At 34.7% G+C, this 17,760-nt stretch overlaps 1 protein-coding gene across 12 annotated transcripts in view; it reads right to left on the bottom strand.

Moving 5' to 3' along the window:
- CDC42BPA (CDC42 binding protein kinase alpha) overlaps positions 1-17,760 on the bottom strand; it is a 197,866-nt gene that overhangs the window by 64,596 nt on the left and 115,510 nt on the right. For 10 of the 12 annotated variants that reach the window (XM_033099454.1, XM_033099452.1, XM_033099451.1 and 7 more), the window contains 4 exons: positions 12,876-13,009; positions 8,416-8,658; positions 8,043-8,153; positions 2,980-3,227 (listed from right to left, as the gene is read on the bottom strand). In XM_033099454.1, the coding sequence (XP_032955345.1) occupies positions 2,980-3,227; positions 8,043-8,153; positions 8,416-8,658; positions 12,876-13,009 (736 nt within the window). The remainder of the gene's footprint in view (positions 1-2,979; positions 3,228-8,042; positions 8,154-8,415; positions 8,659-12,875; positions 13,010-17,760) is intronic. The other 2 variants (XM_033099455.1, XM_033099453.1) reach the window with 1 other exon arrangement.

The following is a 17,760-nucleotide window of genomic DNA, read 5'->3' on the forward strand; positions in this document are numbered from 1 at the left end:
AACTGCTGACTTGGTATCTCTACAAAGATGTCTCCCAAATACCTCAAGTTCAACATGCCCAACTCAGGACGACACACAACCAAATTCCCACCACCTCTCTGCCTTCTGTGCCCATAAACTCTATTTCCTCTTCTCTTACGGTAGGTAAACAACACAGCTGAGGCCAATCCCCCACTTAGGCACCTGCTCAAGGACTCTGCTCTGACACTTCTTTCCTCTCTCTCCCGAATTACCTGTTGGATAATTTCTATCAGATTACAAAGCATGGTGTTATTCTTCTCCCATCTAAAAAGAAGGCAAAGTAACTTTCTTTTGAGATAAATTTCTCCTCCAGCTACTACCTCATTGCACTGTTTGCTTTTATAATAAAAAGACTGCAAATAATAAGTGTTATCTACACTCTGTCTCCAATAGCTCTCCTTCAAGTTTTGGATCTCACTGTGAGGGGGTGGGGGGTGTTGGCCCCTACTATTCCCCTGAAATTGTTCTTATCAAAGTCACCAATGATCTTCACCTTGTTAAACTCAACTGCCATGATTTGGACCTGATTTTATGTTATTTCAGACCTCATCTCATTTGACACGTAGACAGTTTTGCTACGTTTTCATCACATGGGCACCAAGTCTGCCTGGTCTTCTTCCTATCACTCTTGCAGCTCTCTCCCTACTTTTTGTTTCTTCCGTATTTCCCAACTTCTAAAGATGGGAGGACCCCAGGGCTCAGTCCTAGAAGCCTCTTTTCTATCTATACTCACTTGCTAAGTGATCTCATATAGTCTCACGACTTTAAATATCATGTGACCTACTAAATACTCCCAGGATTTACTTTCTAGTCCTGAAATCCAGGCTGGTCTACATGATGGCCTAAATTGACATCCCCACCTGAACATCTAATAACTTGTTCAACAAAACATAACTTGTTTAAATGAGCTCCTAATAATACTCCCATCCCAAACTTGCTTCTCCTGGAGTCTTCCTCTCTAAATGGTAACTATGTTTTCCTGATTGCTACGGCCAAAATCTTAGTATCATCCTTGATACTTCCTTCTTTCTCACTCCATATCTAGTCCATCAGCAAACACCATTCTCTCTCCCTTTAAATAATACTGGAATTTGAACGTTTCCTCCCATCAATTCTGCCAGCCTCCGGAGCCCTAGACACATCACCTTTTGCCTGCATGACTGCAACAGCCTTCTAATGGTCTCACTACCTTTTCTCTTATCTAATTCAGACTATTCTTAACCCAGTAGTCAATGTCATCCTCTGCAACAAAGTCAGTGGTTGTCAATTTGCCAAAGTCCTGCAATACTTCCCTTCAATGGTTTTTATCAGAGAAAATAACTGGAAGTCAACTGGACATGACTTAAAAAGCCTACATGGTCTGGCCCCCCATTACTTCTCATACTCCATTATTCTTTCTCCTTAACTCTACTTCAACCACACTGGTCTACTCCCTCATTATTATTTTTGATAGGATTTTATGTTTAGAAAAGTTTTCAGTTCACAGCAATATTGAGCGGAAGGGTACAGAGAATCTCCCACGTGCCTTCTGCCTCCACACAGGCACGGCCACCCCACCATCAGCACCCCTACCAGAGGGGTACATTTGTGACCTTCGATGACACTACACTGACACATCATTCTCAAACTCCACAGCTGACATCAGGGTTCACTCTTGGTGGTGTACAACCTTAGGGTTTGGACAAATGCATAATGACGTGTCCACCATCATAGTGTCATACGGAGCCAGTTTCACGGCCCTAAAAATCCTCTGTGCTCTGCCTACTCATCCAACCCTCTTTCCCCTGATAACCACTGATCCTGTTATTACTGCCATAGTTTTGCCTTCTCATTTTTTAAGAGACTTGTGCTTCTCATACAGATACATCCACAGACACCTCCCCGTCTTCAGTCCTCACTGAGACGAAACCTTCTCAGTGTAACTTTCCCTGACCGTCCTATACATGTGATTGAATCCTCTCCCTTAATGCTTCACAGCCCCCATGCTCTGCCTCTTTTTTTGTTCTTGGCACTTATCATTATCTACTATGTTCTCTATTTTACTTATTTTGTTTATAGTCTTTCATCATAACTAAAAAAAAAACTCCATAAGGACAGAGGTTTTTTTCGTCTGTTCACTGCTATGTTCCCAATGCCTAAACAGTGCTTTACACATAGTAGGTTCTAACACTTTTGTTGAACAAATATACCAAACTGAATAAACTGAGGTTTCCAATATAAGTTGAGAATGACAATAACATACATTCAGTTGCCTAAAAACTAGAAATCTGAGTATCATTGATAATTTCTCCTGCTCTTCATTTTTCACATCTGGGGATTATGTCCTCTGAGTTCGGTCTTTTCAGTAGACCTTGTAAATCCATACACTTCTTCTCTCCATTTTCACTATCACAACCTAAGACGCAGCAACCTCATCTGCCACAGCTAGATTCCTATCTGCAGTCTGCTCCTTCCAATCCATTCCCCACAGCTTCAAGAGTGATCTTTTAAAAATACAAATATAATTACGTTGTTTTCCTTCGAATAAAATCCAAATTCCTTAACACTCCTTCATGATCTTGCCTGTTTCCTTCTTCATCCTCATTTCTAACCACTCTCATTTTTCTTTTTATGTTGCCATGCTCCCCTTCTCCTCTAGATGTTAGCACATTCTGCTACTTCTGCTTGGACCTCTACCACAGCCATATATTTCTTTGGTCTCAACTTAGAAATAATTTCGTGTACTGAAGTTACATGTACTGAAGTTACATGGAGTTTTTTGTAACTTTAGTGCCTCTTCTAAGGGTGCTCCTGACACACCCCATTTGCTTTCCTATCATGCTGTACTGTAATTTATTACCCATCTTGACCTGGTCTTCCTGAGGACTGGAATGTTTATTGCCTATGTATCCCCAGTCCCTGACACATAACAGGCATTCCATAAATATTTATTAAAGGAGTAAATAACTTGATTCTTACCTCTCTCTCCTGTTTTTCTCCAATTTGTCTTTCAAAATCATAATCTCTTTGTTTAGAGCAAGTTGCTGACCTTCTGAATCATGTAGTTCTTTCTTCAGATTTTTAATTTCATTTGCATGCATTCCTTCTCTTTTGGATAATTCTTCTTCATAAAAGATACTTTTCTTTTCCAAATCAGTCTTTAATTTAGTTATCTCTTGCTGATGTTCTATGCTGTATACTCCTGGTGAGTAACTAATTTGTTTTTGCTATAGAAATAATAACAAAAGATTAGTTCATCTATAAGAAAAATATGAAATAATAACTTCTTTCTATAATACAAAGGACTGTTCATATTGTAAGCATTATTTGTGTATCACATAAAAGTAATACTTTCTATTAACCTTTTGTCTTCTATATGTTGCAATTTTTTCTTAGAGCATATTTCTTTACTGTGTATTTTAGTCTTCTTCACACCAAGGTTATATATTTATCCATATTTTCTGCTGATACTTATATAATTACTTGTTTTTACACTTAGAGTTTTAATTATACACAATTATTGTTGGTATAGAGAGTGAGGGAAAAACGTGAATCTTGTTTCTGATGTGGAACCAATAAAACGTAATAAATACTTTGTGTTTTTAAAAGATTAAATTGGGGGAGGGGATGATAGAGCTAGAATGTACAAAAAGAAAAGAAAGGGGGCTTCTAAAATAGTTCAAGGAGCAACGACAAAGGTCTAATCTAATATATTCAATATTCACTCTAGAAAAAATGATAGGTCTCTGCATTTAAGTAGGGCATTAAGGAGGAGAAATTTGGTTTGGAAGCCATCTTTTAGAAATTAGGTTGATATATACACTCAGCAATAAGGGAGAAAGAAAACTCCCTCCCTCCTTCCATTTTTCAATTTTAGCTGCCATCCCAGTAGATATGGAGTGGTATCTTGTGGTTTTAACTTCATTTCCCTAATGACTAATGATGTCAGACATCTTTTCGTATGCTTAATGGTTATTAAAATATCTTCTTTGGAGAAAGGTCTATTTATTTGCCCATTTTTGATGGTAGTTTGTCTTCTGTTGACTTGTAGGAGTTCTTCCTATATTCTGGGTATCAAACCCTTAGCAGATATTTGATTTGCAAATAATTTCTTCCATTCTTTAGGCTGTCTTTCACTTTCCTAAAAATGTCCTTTGATGCAATGAATACAAGTTTTCATTTGGATGAGGTCCAATTCATCCATTTTATCTTTTGTTGCTTATACTTCCAGTGCCACATCTAAGAATCTACTGCCAAATCCAAGGTCATGAAAATTTACCCCAGTATTCTTTTCTAAGAGTTTTACACTTATAGCTCTGATATTTGGGTTGTTGACCCATTTTGAGTTAACGTTTTTATATGGTGTGAGGTAGAGGTTAAAATCTATTTATCTGCACGTAGAAATCCAGTTGTCCTGGCACATGTGTTCAAAGGCCTATTCTTTCCCTACGGAGTGGATTAAGTACCTACATCAAAAATCAATTGGCCATAGATGCATGAGTTCATTTCTGGACTCTTTATTCTAATAGTCTGAAATAAAAATTTATTCTGCATTTTTATTTTGGTCTGTATTTCCATTTTTATTCCAGTACCACATTCGTTTTATTGCTATAACTTCATAATAAGTTTTGAAATTGGGAAGTGTAAGTTCTCCACCGTTCTTCTTTTTCTGCTTGGCTGTTTGGGGCCACTTGCAGTTCCATCTGAATTTGAGGACTGCATTTTCCACTTCTGCAAAAAAAGGCTGTTGGCATTTTAATAGGGATTGCATTAAACCTATACATCACTTTGGGCAACAATGACATCTAGTCAGTATTAAGTCTTCCTGTCCATAAACACTGGGTGTCTTTCCATTCATTTAGGTCTTCTTTGTTTTAGCAATGTTTTATAATTTTCAATGCACAAATCTTTAACATTCTTGCTTAAATTTATTCCAAAGTACTTTATTCTTTTTGATGTTACTGTAACTAGAACTGCTTTCTTAACTTTCTTTGTGGCTTGTTCATTGCTGGCATACAGGAACACAAGTAACTATTGTGTGGTGATCTTGCAATGCTAGGGTTGTTTGTTTTCTTATTATTGGGATTTAAAAGTTCTTTGTATGTTATGGATAACCGTTTTTATCGTATGTGTCTGCATTTTCTTGCAGTCAGTGCCTCATCTTTTCCTTCTCTTGAGAGGGTCCTTTGCAGAGCACAAATTTTTAATTTCAGTGAAGTCTAGCATATCAATTCTTTACCCAAATAAAACCTGACCAAAATAGCATACAAACAATAAAGCTACAGATTCATCTCTCTATAAATTTAACAGCAAAAATTGTTAATAAAATGGTAACATTTGCAATATATTGCCATATTAAAATTATACTATATAAGCAACTGATTCCCAGAATTTAAGAATAATTTAATGATAGAAGGCTTAATATTATTTCCTCAAAAACAGATAAAAGGATCTCTTTTTTTTCTTCATTAGCCTGGCTATAGGCTTATCGATTTTATTGATCTTTTCAAAGAGTAAGCTTTGATTTCATTGATTTTTGTCTATTGGTCTCCTGTTTTCAATTTAACCGATTTCTGCTCTAATTTTTATTATTTCTTTTCTTCTGTTTACTTTAGATTTAATTTTCCCTCCTCTTTCTAGTACCCTAAGGTGGAAGCTAAGATCATTAACTTTAAATCTTCCTTCGTAATATATGCAATCAATACTATAAATTTCTCTCTAAACACTGCTTTCACAGTATCCCACAAGTTTTGAGAAGTTGTGTTTTCATTTTCATTTAGATAAAAATATTTTTAAATTTCTGTTTTGATAGCTTCTTTGACCCATGTGTTATTTTGAAGTATGCATATGTTGCTTAATTTCTAAGTATTTGGAATTTTTCCAGCTATCTTTCTCTTATTGACATCTACTCTAATTCCACTGTGATCTGAGAGCAGGCATTATATGATTCCTATTCTTTTAAACTTATTAAGGATTTGTTTTATGGCCCCAAATGTGGTCTATCTTGGTGAATATTCCATGTAAGTTTGAGAAGAATGTGTATTCTGCTGTTGATGGATGAAGTAATCTGTAGAGGTCCCTTATATCCATTGGATGGAAGCTTTCTACAACCTTGTAGAGGACCAAAAACAGGTTTCAAATTTACATGTTTTCTGACCCCAAATGTGGTCTACCTTGGTGAATATTCCAATAAATTAAACCAATAAATTACACTTTTAGAAAACAGCCTAAGAAATGAGATTAATGTAATAATTATAGCTAACACTTATGGAGCCTTAACTTTGTGCCAAGCCCTAGGCTAAGCATTTAAAATGCATTAACTTATTTATTAAGTAGTTCTAGTAGTTCTTTATAAATTATCCCTAATTTATAAATAATACAAGAGATTATGAGTGTTTGATCAGTAGGTAAGGACACATGATTCAAAGTTTTTCAGTGCAGCATTGTTTATTACAGAAAGAAAAAAAGCACAGACTACTGGATAGAACATGGCACTGAGAGCTAGAAAACCTGGGTTTAAATTGTACTCTGTCACTTATGATACAAAATCCTTAACTCTTCTGGGTCTCAATTTCCTCAAATCTAAATAATTACTAAGGTTCATTTCAGTTTGCACTTTATGACTCTGTTTCAGTACCCAAATCACCTAAGATAGTGTTGGAAACAAAGCAGTCCCTGACTGAAAATCATTTGAGATGGTAATGTAATGACCTCCATACACTAATCCTGCTCTGTAAGTACACGTGTTTATAGAGAAACATCTCTACTTTGGAAAACTAACGAAAACTGTGCAATTACTATAAATCAAAAACTGAAACAAAACAAATAAACCAATCCCCAAAACAAGAAAATAAAATCTAGAGTTTATATTTTTATTTATAGCAGAGATACCTTACATGCAACTACTGATACTCAATCATCAGAGAAAAAGCAAGTTCTGACCAATTCTACCACACTGATGTAACACACTCGTACTTATTAAATAAGTTATTAAATTCTGGCCCTGAGCCAAGTTAATAATATACCTGTCTATCTTTTCAATAAACTATGTCACAGTTTAGATAGGGAGGCATTTTATGAATAAATAATTATAATAAGAACTATGCTAAAGTTATTAACAGAATCCTATAGTAGCCAAGAGTAAGGAATACTCAGACTTCCTGAGATGACATTCAACTTGGTTCTTGTATTTGCTAGGTAAGTAAGACACAAGACTAGGTATGATTATGCAAGGAGTGGGTGGAGGTGGGGGCTGGCAGACAATGCAGAGGAAATAGGATAGATGTATCAAGATTAGAGTTAAGAAAAGACAGACATCATATTCAGAATATAATTTAGCGCAGTAGAAAATATGATGTCAATTTAATCCTAATTCTCTCACTGTGACATACATAACATTACTAAAGTTAAGAATTACCGAACACTTATTATGTGTCAGCTTACATACATATGTATGTACGTCTTACATAAAACTTACATAAAACCAATGAGAGAGGGTTTCACGGATGAGAAAATTTAGGTTCAGAGGTTAAATGTTTTGTCCAGCATTTCATAGCTAGTAACTGATGAGGCTACTAGCAGTTACAAGCAGGTAGTCCAACACTAGGGCTGGCACAGGATTTCCTTTGCTAAGTACTTCTGCTGAGATGTGTTAGCCCAGGCGCCATGTGATCTCATCTTACCTAATGGAAGCATCTACAAAGACACCTCTGAGCCTCTCCTAAGTCATTTACAAGAGAGAGGGTCGGATATCTAACCATGCCCTCTATGCAAATTACCAACACATCTTCCAGGTATGCAGTCCTTCATAAATATTTTAATGCCTTCCTGATAGATTTCCCCACTAAACACAATCTCCCCATTCCTTCCAGCATGATTAGGAAGTCTGTATCAGCTTCCTACTGGTAAGAATGAGTATTAAGAATGCTAGGTTTGAAGGAGAGCTAATTTTTACTCTACACCAAAGAGAGCACGTAACATTCCTATTAAGGCTAAAGAGGAGAAAATTAATTCAACTACATAAATGTGAAATCAAACGATACCTTCAGTCCCTCCAATTCATTTTCCAATTGCTTAGAATAGTGCTCGCTCTGTTCACGCAGTTTCCTGTCTTTAGATGCTTCAGCAGCTACAGCTTCTGTATGAACTTCCAGCTTGAAAATAAAATGAAAAAAGCAGATTTCACGGTTATAATTGTTTTTCCAATAAAATGTGTTTCCCCATGGGAATTTACCTTGTAATAGGAAGACAACTTAAACGTTGAAATTTGTATTAAATAATGTTACCAAACTAAAATAAATAAATAAATAACCTTTTCCAAAACTTAAAAAATGAAATATATATTATTTCACTAATCTGAAAAAGCAGCTGTAATCCCTACCCCATGGACACTATAAAATTTGCCTGACTACTAACCTCTTTTTTGGCTCTTTCTGTTCTGCGCAGTTCTTGCCTTAAGCTTTCAACTTTTTGCATCACCAGGTCCACCTCTTCTTCCTTATCTCGGACGTGGCGAGCAAGTTTCTGTTTTTGGGTGTGCAATTCTGTTAGCCGCTCATTGATCTCCATGAATTCCTGCATGGCCAGTTTCCTCTGACAGTGTGCATCTTTCAGCTCTTTGGACTGGTTTTTTAATCGCTCACTAGCCTGGACTAGTTCCTACAGTTTTGTAAAAAGAATATAAGTTACCAATTCTGCATGCAACCTAGGGAGCAAATTTGGCCATCAAAGTTGCTATCATGAAGTCAAGAAGGGCCAAAATTATTCACCTCAGGACAAAATTAAAAGAAATGAACTACTTTTGAACAGATATTAAGAGCATGGTATTCTGTTCATAGTCTCAATTCCTTATGCTAACTGCAAAGGAACAGCTGATTTAACCTTCTAGTACCTTAGTTTCTACAAATAAAGAGTACAGGAATACAAGATATGGTGGTCAAAATAAATATTTTATGAAATTTAATGGATATATGTGATTAAAAAAATTTTGTATCAAATGATTACAAATTATAAAAACCGGTGGTTGTTCTATGGAGACTAAACCTTAGGCCAGAAGCAAAGAGGAAAAGTTAAATTTCCTGATTAAACTGAGAAACTTAGAGGGGGCTAAAGTAGATTCAGCTTAGTAGAGCCACCTGCCTCTCAGCAAAAGGAAATGCAAACCTTCCTTGAAGAAATGAACCTCAATGAAATCTGAGTTTTTTAAGAGCACACAAATATTGAGTTCACAACCATAGACTCTAAAACACCCAAAGAACTAAAAATCATAAGCAAACAACAGAAACAATAAAAATAAAGCCCAATGGTACTTGAATATTAGAATTATTAGATATTGACATAAAATTGGTATGCACGAAATGTTTGACGAAATAAAGGAAATCATAAAATGGGAAAACGACAAGAGACTATTAAAAATGGCCAGTCAGATTTATAAAACAACTTTATAGAGCATTTAGAAATGAAAAAATGTAAGTATTAAAATTAAAGACATGAAGTCACCAACATAGAAAGCTCTACATTTATGAAGAAATAACAAACCCAGAAACTTTTAAAAAATAAAATTGTGTAACACCAAATAAAAGTAAGTCCTTAAAAGAAATCAGAGAAAAAAATGACAAATCACCTATTCTCCATCCTTAAAAAGAAAAAGAAAAAAAGAATCAGAGCAGACATCTAGGAAGTAATAATAGAAACAGGAGAAATATTCTTAAAAAAATGAGAAAATAATTAATATTGTATACCCAGAAAAATTACTTTTCAAGTATAAGGCTAAAATAATGAGATTCATTAAGAAAACTGACAGAGCTTACCACAATCAGATATGCACTAAAGGAACCTCTATAAAGATTTCTTTTAGGAAAATGAAAAATGATTTTAGAAGGAAGGTCTGAGGAAATGGAGGGTTAAGAAATTAGGAAATACAAATGTGAATGCAAACAAACACGTATAAGACTGTATTATAAAAACATCTCGTTTGTACAAAATAAAAGGATATAATTAAAATATTGGTCAAGACAGTACAGATGTTGGGAAGAGGTAATAGAACTACAGGTCCTTAAACTGTTTGGGAGGAGTAGTTTAAGATATTAAAATTAGACTGTTAAACATACATGATAAAATTCAAGAGTAACTGCTAGAACAAGTAGCTAGTAAAATGGGAACAAGAAAACAAACAAAAACCTCAATTAAAAATCAAGAAAAAAGTTTGCAAGATGAAAAGATTCTGGAGATTGGTTGCACAACAACGTACATGTACTTTACACTACTGAACTGTACACTTAAAAAGTGGTTAGCATAGTAAATTTATATTTATTTGTATTTTACCACAATTTTTTTAACCAATGCATAAAAGAAAACCTATTAATATATGACAGAAGCGACACTGCACATCACTGGTGAAAGGTGGGCCTTTTAGTAAATGAACAACTGGTTAGCCATATGGGAAAAAGTGAAATTGGATCCTTATCTTACGATACACAAAAAAAATTTCTGATGCATTAAAAATTTAAATATGAAATACCAAACTTAAAAACTTTACGATAAAAATTAAGGAGAATTGTTTTTTTACCCCAGATTTCTTATATAAACCAGCAAATGCACTAACCATAAATATATTAATAAATTTGACTGCATTAAAACTAAGAACTTTTGTTTATCAAAAGATCCCATAAAGAAAACGAAAAGACAAGTCACTTACTGGGAAATATCTATAATATATATAACTGATAAAGGGTTAAAATGCCCAGGAATTTTCAAGAATTCTTACAAACCAATAAGAAAAAGACAAAGAACCCAACAGAAAAATGTACAGAGAATATTAAGAGGCATTTCACAAATAAGAAATATAAATGATAAGTGGACACATGAAGATACTCAACCGTCAGTAATTAGAGAAATGCAAATTAAGAACACAATAAATCATCATTTTAGACCTAAAATATGAATTTAGACTAGATTGGCCAAAAAGGATATATGTAGTAATATGAAGTATTGTTTAATATAAAAACTCCTATACACTATTGCTGGGAGTATAAATTGGTATAAGCCACTGGAAAATAATTTGGCATTACAAAAAATAGAATAGCTGCATTGCCTACGACCCAATTATTCTATTCATGTTTGTGTGTGTGTGCATCAGGATATATGTTCAAGAATGTTCATAGCAGCACATTTATAGTAGCTCTCAATTATAAGCAACCAAAATGTGAACAAAAAGTTAGATAAATAAATTGTAGAGTGTTCACATATGGTGTATTATATAGTGACTAAATGAATGATCTATATACTACATGGATGAATCTTAGAAATATTAATGAGTGAAAGAAGCCAAGTGCAAAAGATTGCACGTACCATTTTACAAAGCTCAAAAACAAGCAACAGTACTATATTGTTTAGAGATACTAATATGTGATTAAAATTTTTTTTAATAAAGGAATGATTAACAAAATTCAGAACAGTGATTACCATTTTCAGGTATGTGAAGAGAAAGGGATACCCAGGGTCATGCCACAAAATAGGTAATGTCCTATTTCTTAAGTTAGATGGTAGGTTCAGAGGTGTTCATTTTATTATTTGTGTCAAAACTTACATAATGTTACATTTATTCTTTTATATGCATCAAATGAAAAAAATCTTTAAAAGAATACCTGTTGCCTGTATGATATTAAGCAAATCACTTAAAATTCTTTATCAATATAATCTGTTTCTTTTCAGCATTACCCTTTTCTCAAAATATACTAAAAGGATTTTTAATATTAAAACATTAAAAATCGGCAAAATACTTGTTACTATAAATCTGGATATCAGATTCTCATCCTCATTATATTAACTAAGCATGGCTGAGTAACCCTACATTTAAATGCATAATAGTAACCACTAATATTACTATACTTTATTGAAACAAATAGAACATCTGTTCTATGTTGCAAATATTAAACTGACCATAAATTTAAATGGATCTATACACAACATTGCTTGAAACTTCAAGAAAAAAGTAAAAATATATTAATCTAATTCAATTTAACCTTTATAGCTTTCCCTGTTCGTCTTTTTTATTTGCTTCATCAGCAAAAGGTTGTTTTATTTTTAATTACCTCCATTTCTGTACTGAAAGCAATACTTACGAATATTCCCCAGAAGGATTTCATTCTGTATTATCAACATATTATATACTACATCACTGATTGTAATTTATACTACACCATAAACTACTCCTTTCTGTTTTTCATTGGCTAGTATTAATTCCCACAATTTTCTATTTGTTAATGATAGGCAAAGTATACACAGAGAGTGGTTTAAATAAAGTGCTCTTCTCTAGTGCTTGAATATTATTTACCTTATTGGATGGTGTTACAGTGTTCTAGCTACTAATAAATTTTATTGATGTTTATAATACTGTTTAAGTGTTACACAAAGTTCTTATGAAAATAAGTTTAGCTTGTTCATCCATGCTTTGAAAAAATGACATTTTAAAAAAATTATTAAAGCATTAAAGAAATTTTGTTACAATTGTTTAAGAATGTTAATATCAGCAAGACACAATAAAAATGTCTGTATTTTTAATATTTCCATAGACACTGAACAGATTTTACCATTCTTTTATTTCTTCACATTTCTTTTTCAATAACATTCACTTTTAACCAAGTCCTTTGATTAACTTTCCAAAAGAACAAGATTGTGAACTTCAAAGCCTCAAGATTATGTTTTTTCATTACTAGCTATTAATCAAATGACATACACCAAAAGAATTCTTAAAGTTTTAAACCAACTTTTTACACATAAAATATACTATTACTTTAATTCGTTATGAATGCTTTCAATATACAATTTAAAGAAGATTCAGAAAAGCCTTTAACAATCTATCCATATATCCTTACCTTATTTAATTCTTCTCTTTCTTGTTGTAATGTTTTGATCTGCTTTTCATAAGTCTTGATTTGTCTAAAAGCATCATCTAGTTCTCGCCTCACAGAATTAGCTTCTTCAAGTTGTTGTTCCAAGTGACTTGATTCTAAAAAGAGAAGACAATGTTTCTTTTACTATTTGTTTAAAAACAAATGCCTGAAACCAAAGTTTAAAACAACTAAATTTTTCTGAATTTGTATTAGGCTGAACAACACCACACAACACTACATGCTGATCAGTTTCACTATAAGACGGTGAATCGCCAATGCCAGTGTGAAGATGTACAAAATTTACGTGCAAATGCCTTACATATCTACTAGAATAAAAAGATCACACTTCTAAAAACAGTGCCTTTAAACTAACAAAAAAGAACGAAAACAAACCAAATAGACAAGTGTTCCTCTCCTGTTGGCTGGCATTCATGTGCTGATGTTAGTCAAATTATTATAAGATGGTTTTGCTTCTAATATTGTGGTTCCACATCACCCAGCCTGGTTGCACTAGTGATGATTTGAAGAATAAACTCTGATTTCTAAAGTAAATATTTAAAAACCCCTACTTGAGGTCAGTTCCTGTATTTTTCAGATAAAAAAACTAAGGCTCAAGGGAGTTGAATAACTTGCATAAGGTCACACAGCTAAATGAATACCAGAGCTGAGACTACAGACCAGAAATTCTTGCTCAAAAAGTAATGTTATTAAATAATGTTTAACATTATCAGTTTAAAAGAGTTAATATGAAACAATAAAATTATTAATTTTAGAACATGCTTAAATAATATTTAATAAATTGCTATGAAATGTTCTTGGCATCAATGTACAAAACTGAAGCCAGTGAAAACAGAGAAATCAAAACACATTCACTGTTAATTTTGTTCAGGATATTTTCTGTTCTTTAAAACTTGGTTACTAAAAAAAAAAAAAAAAAAAAACTTGGTTACTAACTGTCAGCCCCAGACAAGTAGCATTAGCATCCTCTGGTAGCTTGCTAGAAATGCAGAATCTCAGGCCCCACTCCAGAACTACTGAATCACTCTGTATTTTAACAAGATCACCAGGTGATTCATTTACAAATATTTTATGATTCCACTTGTATGAGGTTCCTAAAGTAGTTAATTTCAAAGAAACAGAAAGTAGAATGGTTGCCAAGGGCTACTGGATGGGTAATGGGGAGTCACTGTTTAATGGATATAGAGGTTCAGTTTGTGATGATGGAAGGTTCTGGAGTTGGTGGTGATGGATACACAACCTCATGAATGTACTTAATGCCACTGAACTATACACTTAAAAATAGTTCAAATGATAGTTTTTATGTATATTTTATCACAATAAGAATAATGAATGAATGATACTGAAGAGATGGAATGGAATCAAGGGCACCACTGAGACTAGCCCATGATCAATAACAGAGAGCTTGGGAGGAATACTAGAAACGTTCTCTGAACATGATTTTCACTGTTTCTATTCCGCCCTTGAGAAGTCACTAAAAATAATGAGTAAAGAGCAGTACTACAAGCACTGACTTTAGGGAAATGGTAGCAGTAAAAATAGATGAAAGAAAGCTCAATCAGTAAGAGTTTAATGGTAACCAGTGTTCCCAATTAGGGTGACTATTTCCAGGGACCTTTTATTTGTATGTAAGGGATGAAAGTGAGCACATTACAGCACTGCCTATAAAGACACAAGGTAGAAAGATACCTTAAGAAGTGATCAGAGAAGGTTTCTAAGAGTGAGGTTTTCTTTAGTCATTCACTCACTCATTTACCAATAAACACTGACTTAGGGTTTTTTATATGCCAATTACTATTATAGGAACTGGATATATATCAGTGAATAAAACAGTCAAAGTACCTGTTTTCAAAGAGCTTATAGTCTAATGATGAGAGGAGGAAAGTAAAGTGATATACCAACAAAAGAATATGTCAGTGGTGAAAAGTATTATAGAAGAATAGAAGTTTGCCAGGTGAAGAATGTTTCCAGCAAACAAACAAACAAAAATGAAGGGAGGGAGGAAAAAAGGGAGGGGAAAGAAAAGAAAAAAACAATAAACACGTGAAGAGGTGACCAGGTGGACCTAAAAGTCATTCGCTACAGCTGAAATCAGAGGATGAGAGAGTAGCAACAACAGATGAAGTTGGAGAAGCAAATACATGCAAGGTAATGAAGAACCTTATAACCAGAATTGAGAAATTTTAATTTAATCCTGGGGGCAATGGGAAGATATTTAAGCATGTATATTGAATCTGTGATGTGATCAGATTCACACAGTAAAAGCTTACTTGGGGGACTTCTGCTTCCACAAAGATGGAACAGATGTTATTTCCTCTTGCCCCCATTAAGTAAAACTAAAGCCCCTAGACATCATACATAAAACCAAGCAAAGAAAACTGAAATTTGTATAGAAAAAGGATGACCAGCTAGGGACAATGGAACCTGACACAGTGGTGTCAGGAACACTGGAATGTCATAGGGGTAAGTTTCCTGGGTTTTCTTTGGGGTTCATATTTCAAAGACTTACAGCTGAAGAAGCTGGCAACCCACAAATACCAACAGGGGCGGAGAATAAAAGACCCAACAAAAGCCTACTCTTTCTAGCCTGAGGATCAGGAAAAGGGGCAAACTAGCATAACAGAAAATTTTTAGAAAATAACTATTCTAAACAATTCTAAACTATTCTATACACAGGAAAACAAACAAACCAACCAACCAACCAACCAGTGGCCCCACAGCCAGCAGTTTCAACAAAGCGGGAGTGAGGAACTAGATTCCCAATCACGTGAGGATATAATGAAGTGCCCAAACACACCACCGAGGTAGTCAGAGAAGGACTGGTAGAGGCCAGAATGTTCAAACCCACTGGTTGGTAACAAGCCCCTTCCCACAGGCAGTGTCAGTGGAAACCACAAGGGAACTAGGACTCCCCCCTCCACCCAGCAGGATCTGGTCCTCTCCCCATCGGGGTGGTGGCGGAAGAGAGTAAGAACTTTCACTGTCACCCACTGGTAATAAGACAACTCCCACCACAGTATTTATTAGTGGAAACCAGGTGGGGGGCTTAAATTCCCAACCTGTTCCAGGAGTAAGGAGGAGCTCTTTTTAGGTTGTCAACAAAGGCCAAATGGGGAAACTCGACTTTTACCCAAACCTATCAGTAAGGAGACAGCAATCCATTTTCTACTGCTGGGGTAATATCAGGAAGAACCAGCTAAAATGGAAGGTTTAAATAAGATCCCGAGTTATCAATTGAAAATCACTCATCCTACCAAGAACCAAATCTCAACCTGAAAGAGATAAGAAAATTCATAGATGCTGACACTGAAATAACAGAGATGTTAAAATTATCTCACAAGACATTAAAACGACTATGATAAAAATGGTTCAGTGAGTAATTATAAATATACATGAAAGAGATACACAACCAGAAGACCCGAGCAAAGATATATATGAAGTCTCAGCAAAGAAATGGCAGATTAAAGACCAGAGTGGAAATTTTTAAAATAAAATAAAAATCTCAGTAGATGGATTCAGCGGCACAAAGGGGGGATCAAAGGAAAGAATCAGTGAGCTGGAAGATATAACAGTAGAAATTAATCAATCTGAACAACAGACAAAAAACAGAATGAAAACAAAAATGAACAGAGACTCAGGGACTTGTGGGGGTGTGGGATGATAACCAAAGATCTAACATCTGTGTCATCAGTCCCAGAAAGAAAAGAGAATTTAGGCAGGTCTATAAAAATACTCAAAGAAGTAAAGTCTAAAAACTTTCCCAAATTCGGCAAGAGACATAAACCTACTGATTCAAAAAGGTAAAGAAATCCTAAAGAGAACAAACTCAAAGAAAACCATGCTAAAGCACACCATTAAACATCAGAAAACTAAAGAAAAGAAAAACCTTGCAAGAGCCAAAGAAAAACACCTTAGATAAAGGGGGAAAAAAACTCAGAATGACAGTGAATTTCTCCTCAGAAACCATGGAGTCCTAAAGGAAGTGGCATGTTTTTCTGATGCTAAAACAAAAGAACTACCAACCCAGGATCCCATGCCCAGCAACAATATTCCTTAGGAATGAAGGGAAAACTAAGATATTCCCAGATGAAGACAAACTAAGAGAATTTGTTGGTAGCAGGCCTATCTTTGAAAAGGGCTAAAGAAGTTCTCTAAACAAAAAGCAAACAACAAGGAACTCAGCAATTTCAGGATGAAAGAGCAAGGTATATAAAGATGAGTGAATACCATAGGATGCTTTTCTCATCTTAAGTTTTCTAAATTATATTTCATGGTTGAAGGGAACATTACAACCTTCAAAAACTGCAGAGGAAATACTTAGAACAATTCTATAATAAACATGGAGAATAAATAGTTGTTATCAACATAAAAATAGACTGCGCTCTCTATACACTTACTCAGATCATGTGATGCCTCTAAACCCTATAAAAGGTTCACATTTCACTCAGGAAAAAACAAAGCCCTTAAAACAGTCAGTAAGACTCCACTGATCAGGCAACAAGCCCTTTCCACCCCTTTACTTCTCTAACCCTCTCCTTCCATTTTCTCCCTGCTTGCTCATTCTCCTCCAGCCATGCCGTCCTCTGTGTTTTATTTGAACTCACGAGGCCCGTTCTGACTCTCTGGCTTTTGCACTGGCCGGTCCTTCTGCTTGGAACATGAGTTCCTTACTTAACTGCATGGCTAAGCCTCTCACCTGCTTCAAGTTTCTGCTCACATGTCACCTTCTCAATGAAGCCTACACATGGACTGCCCTACTTAAAATGCTAAAACTCCTCATCTTGCATTTTCAACCCATTCCTCTTATTCTGCTCTATTTTTAAGCATTTGTCACCTTCTAGCATCCCAA

Source organism: Rhinolophus ferrumequinum, chromosome 27 (assembly GCF_004115265.2).
Source record: "Rhinolophus ferrumequinum isolate MPI-CBG mRhiFer1 chromosome 27, mRhiFer1_v1.p, whole genome shotgun sequence".
NCBI lineage: Eukaryota > Metazoa > Chordata > Mammalia > Chiroptera > Rhinolophidae > Rhinolophus > Rhinolophus ferrumequinum.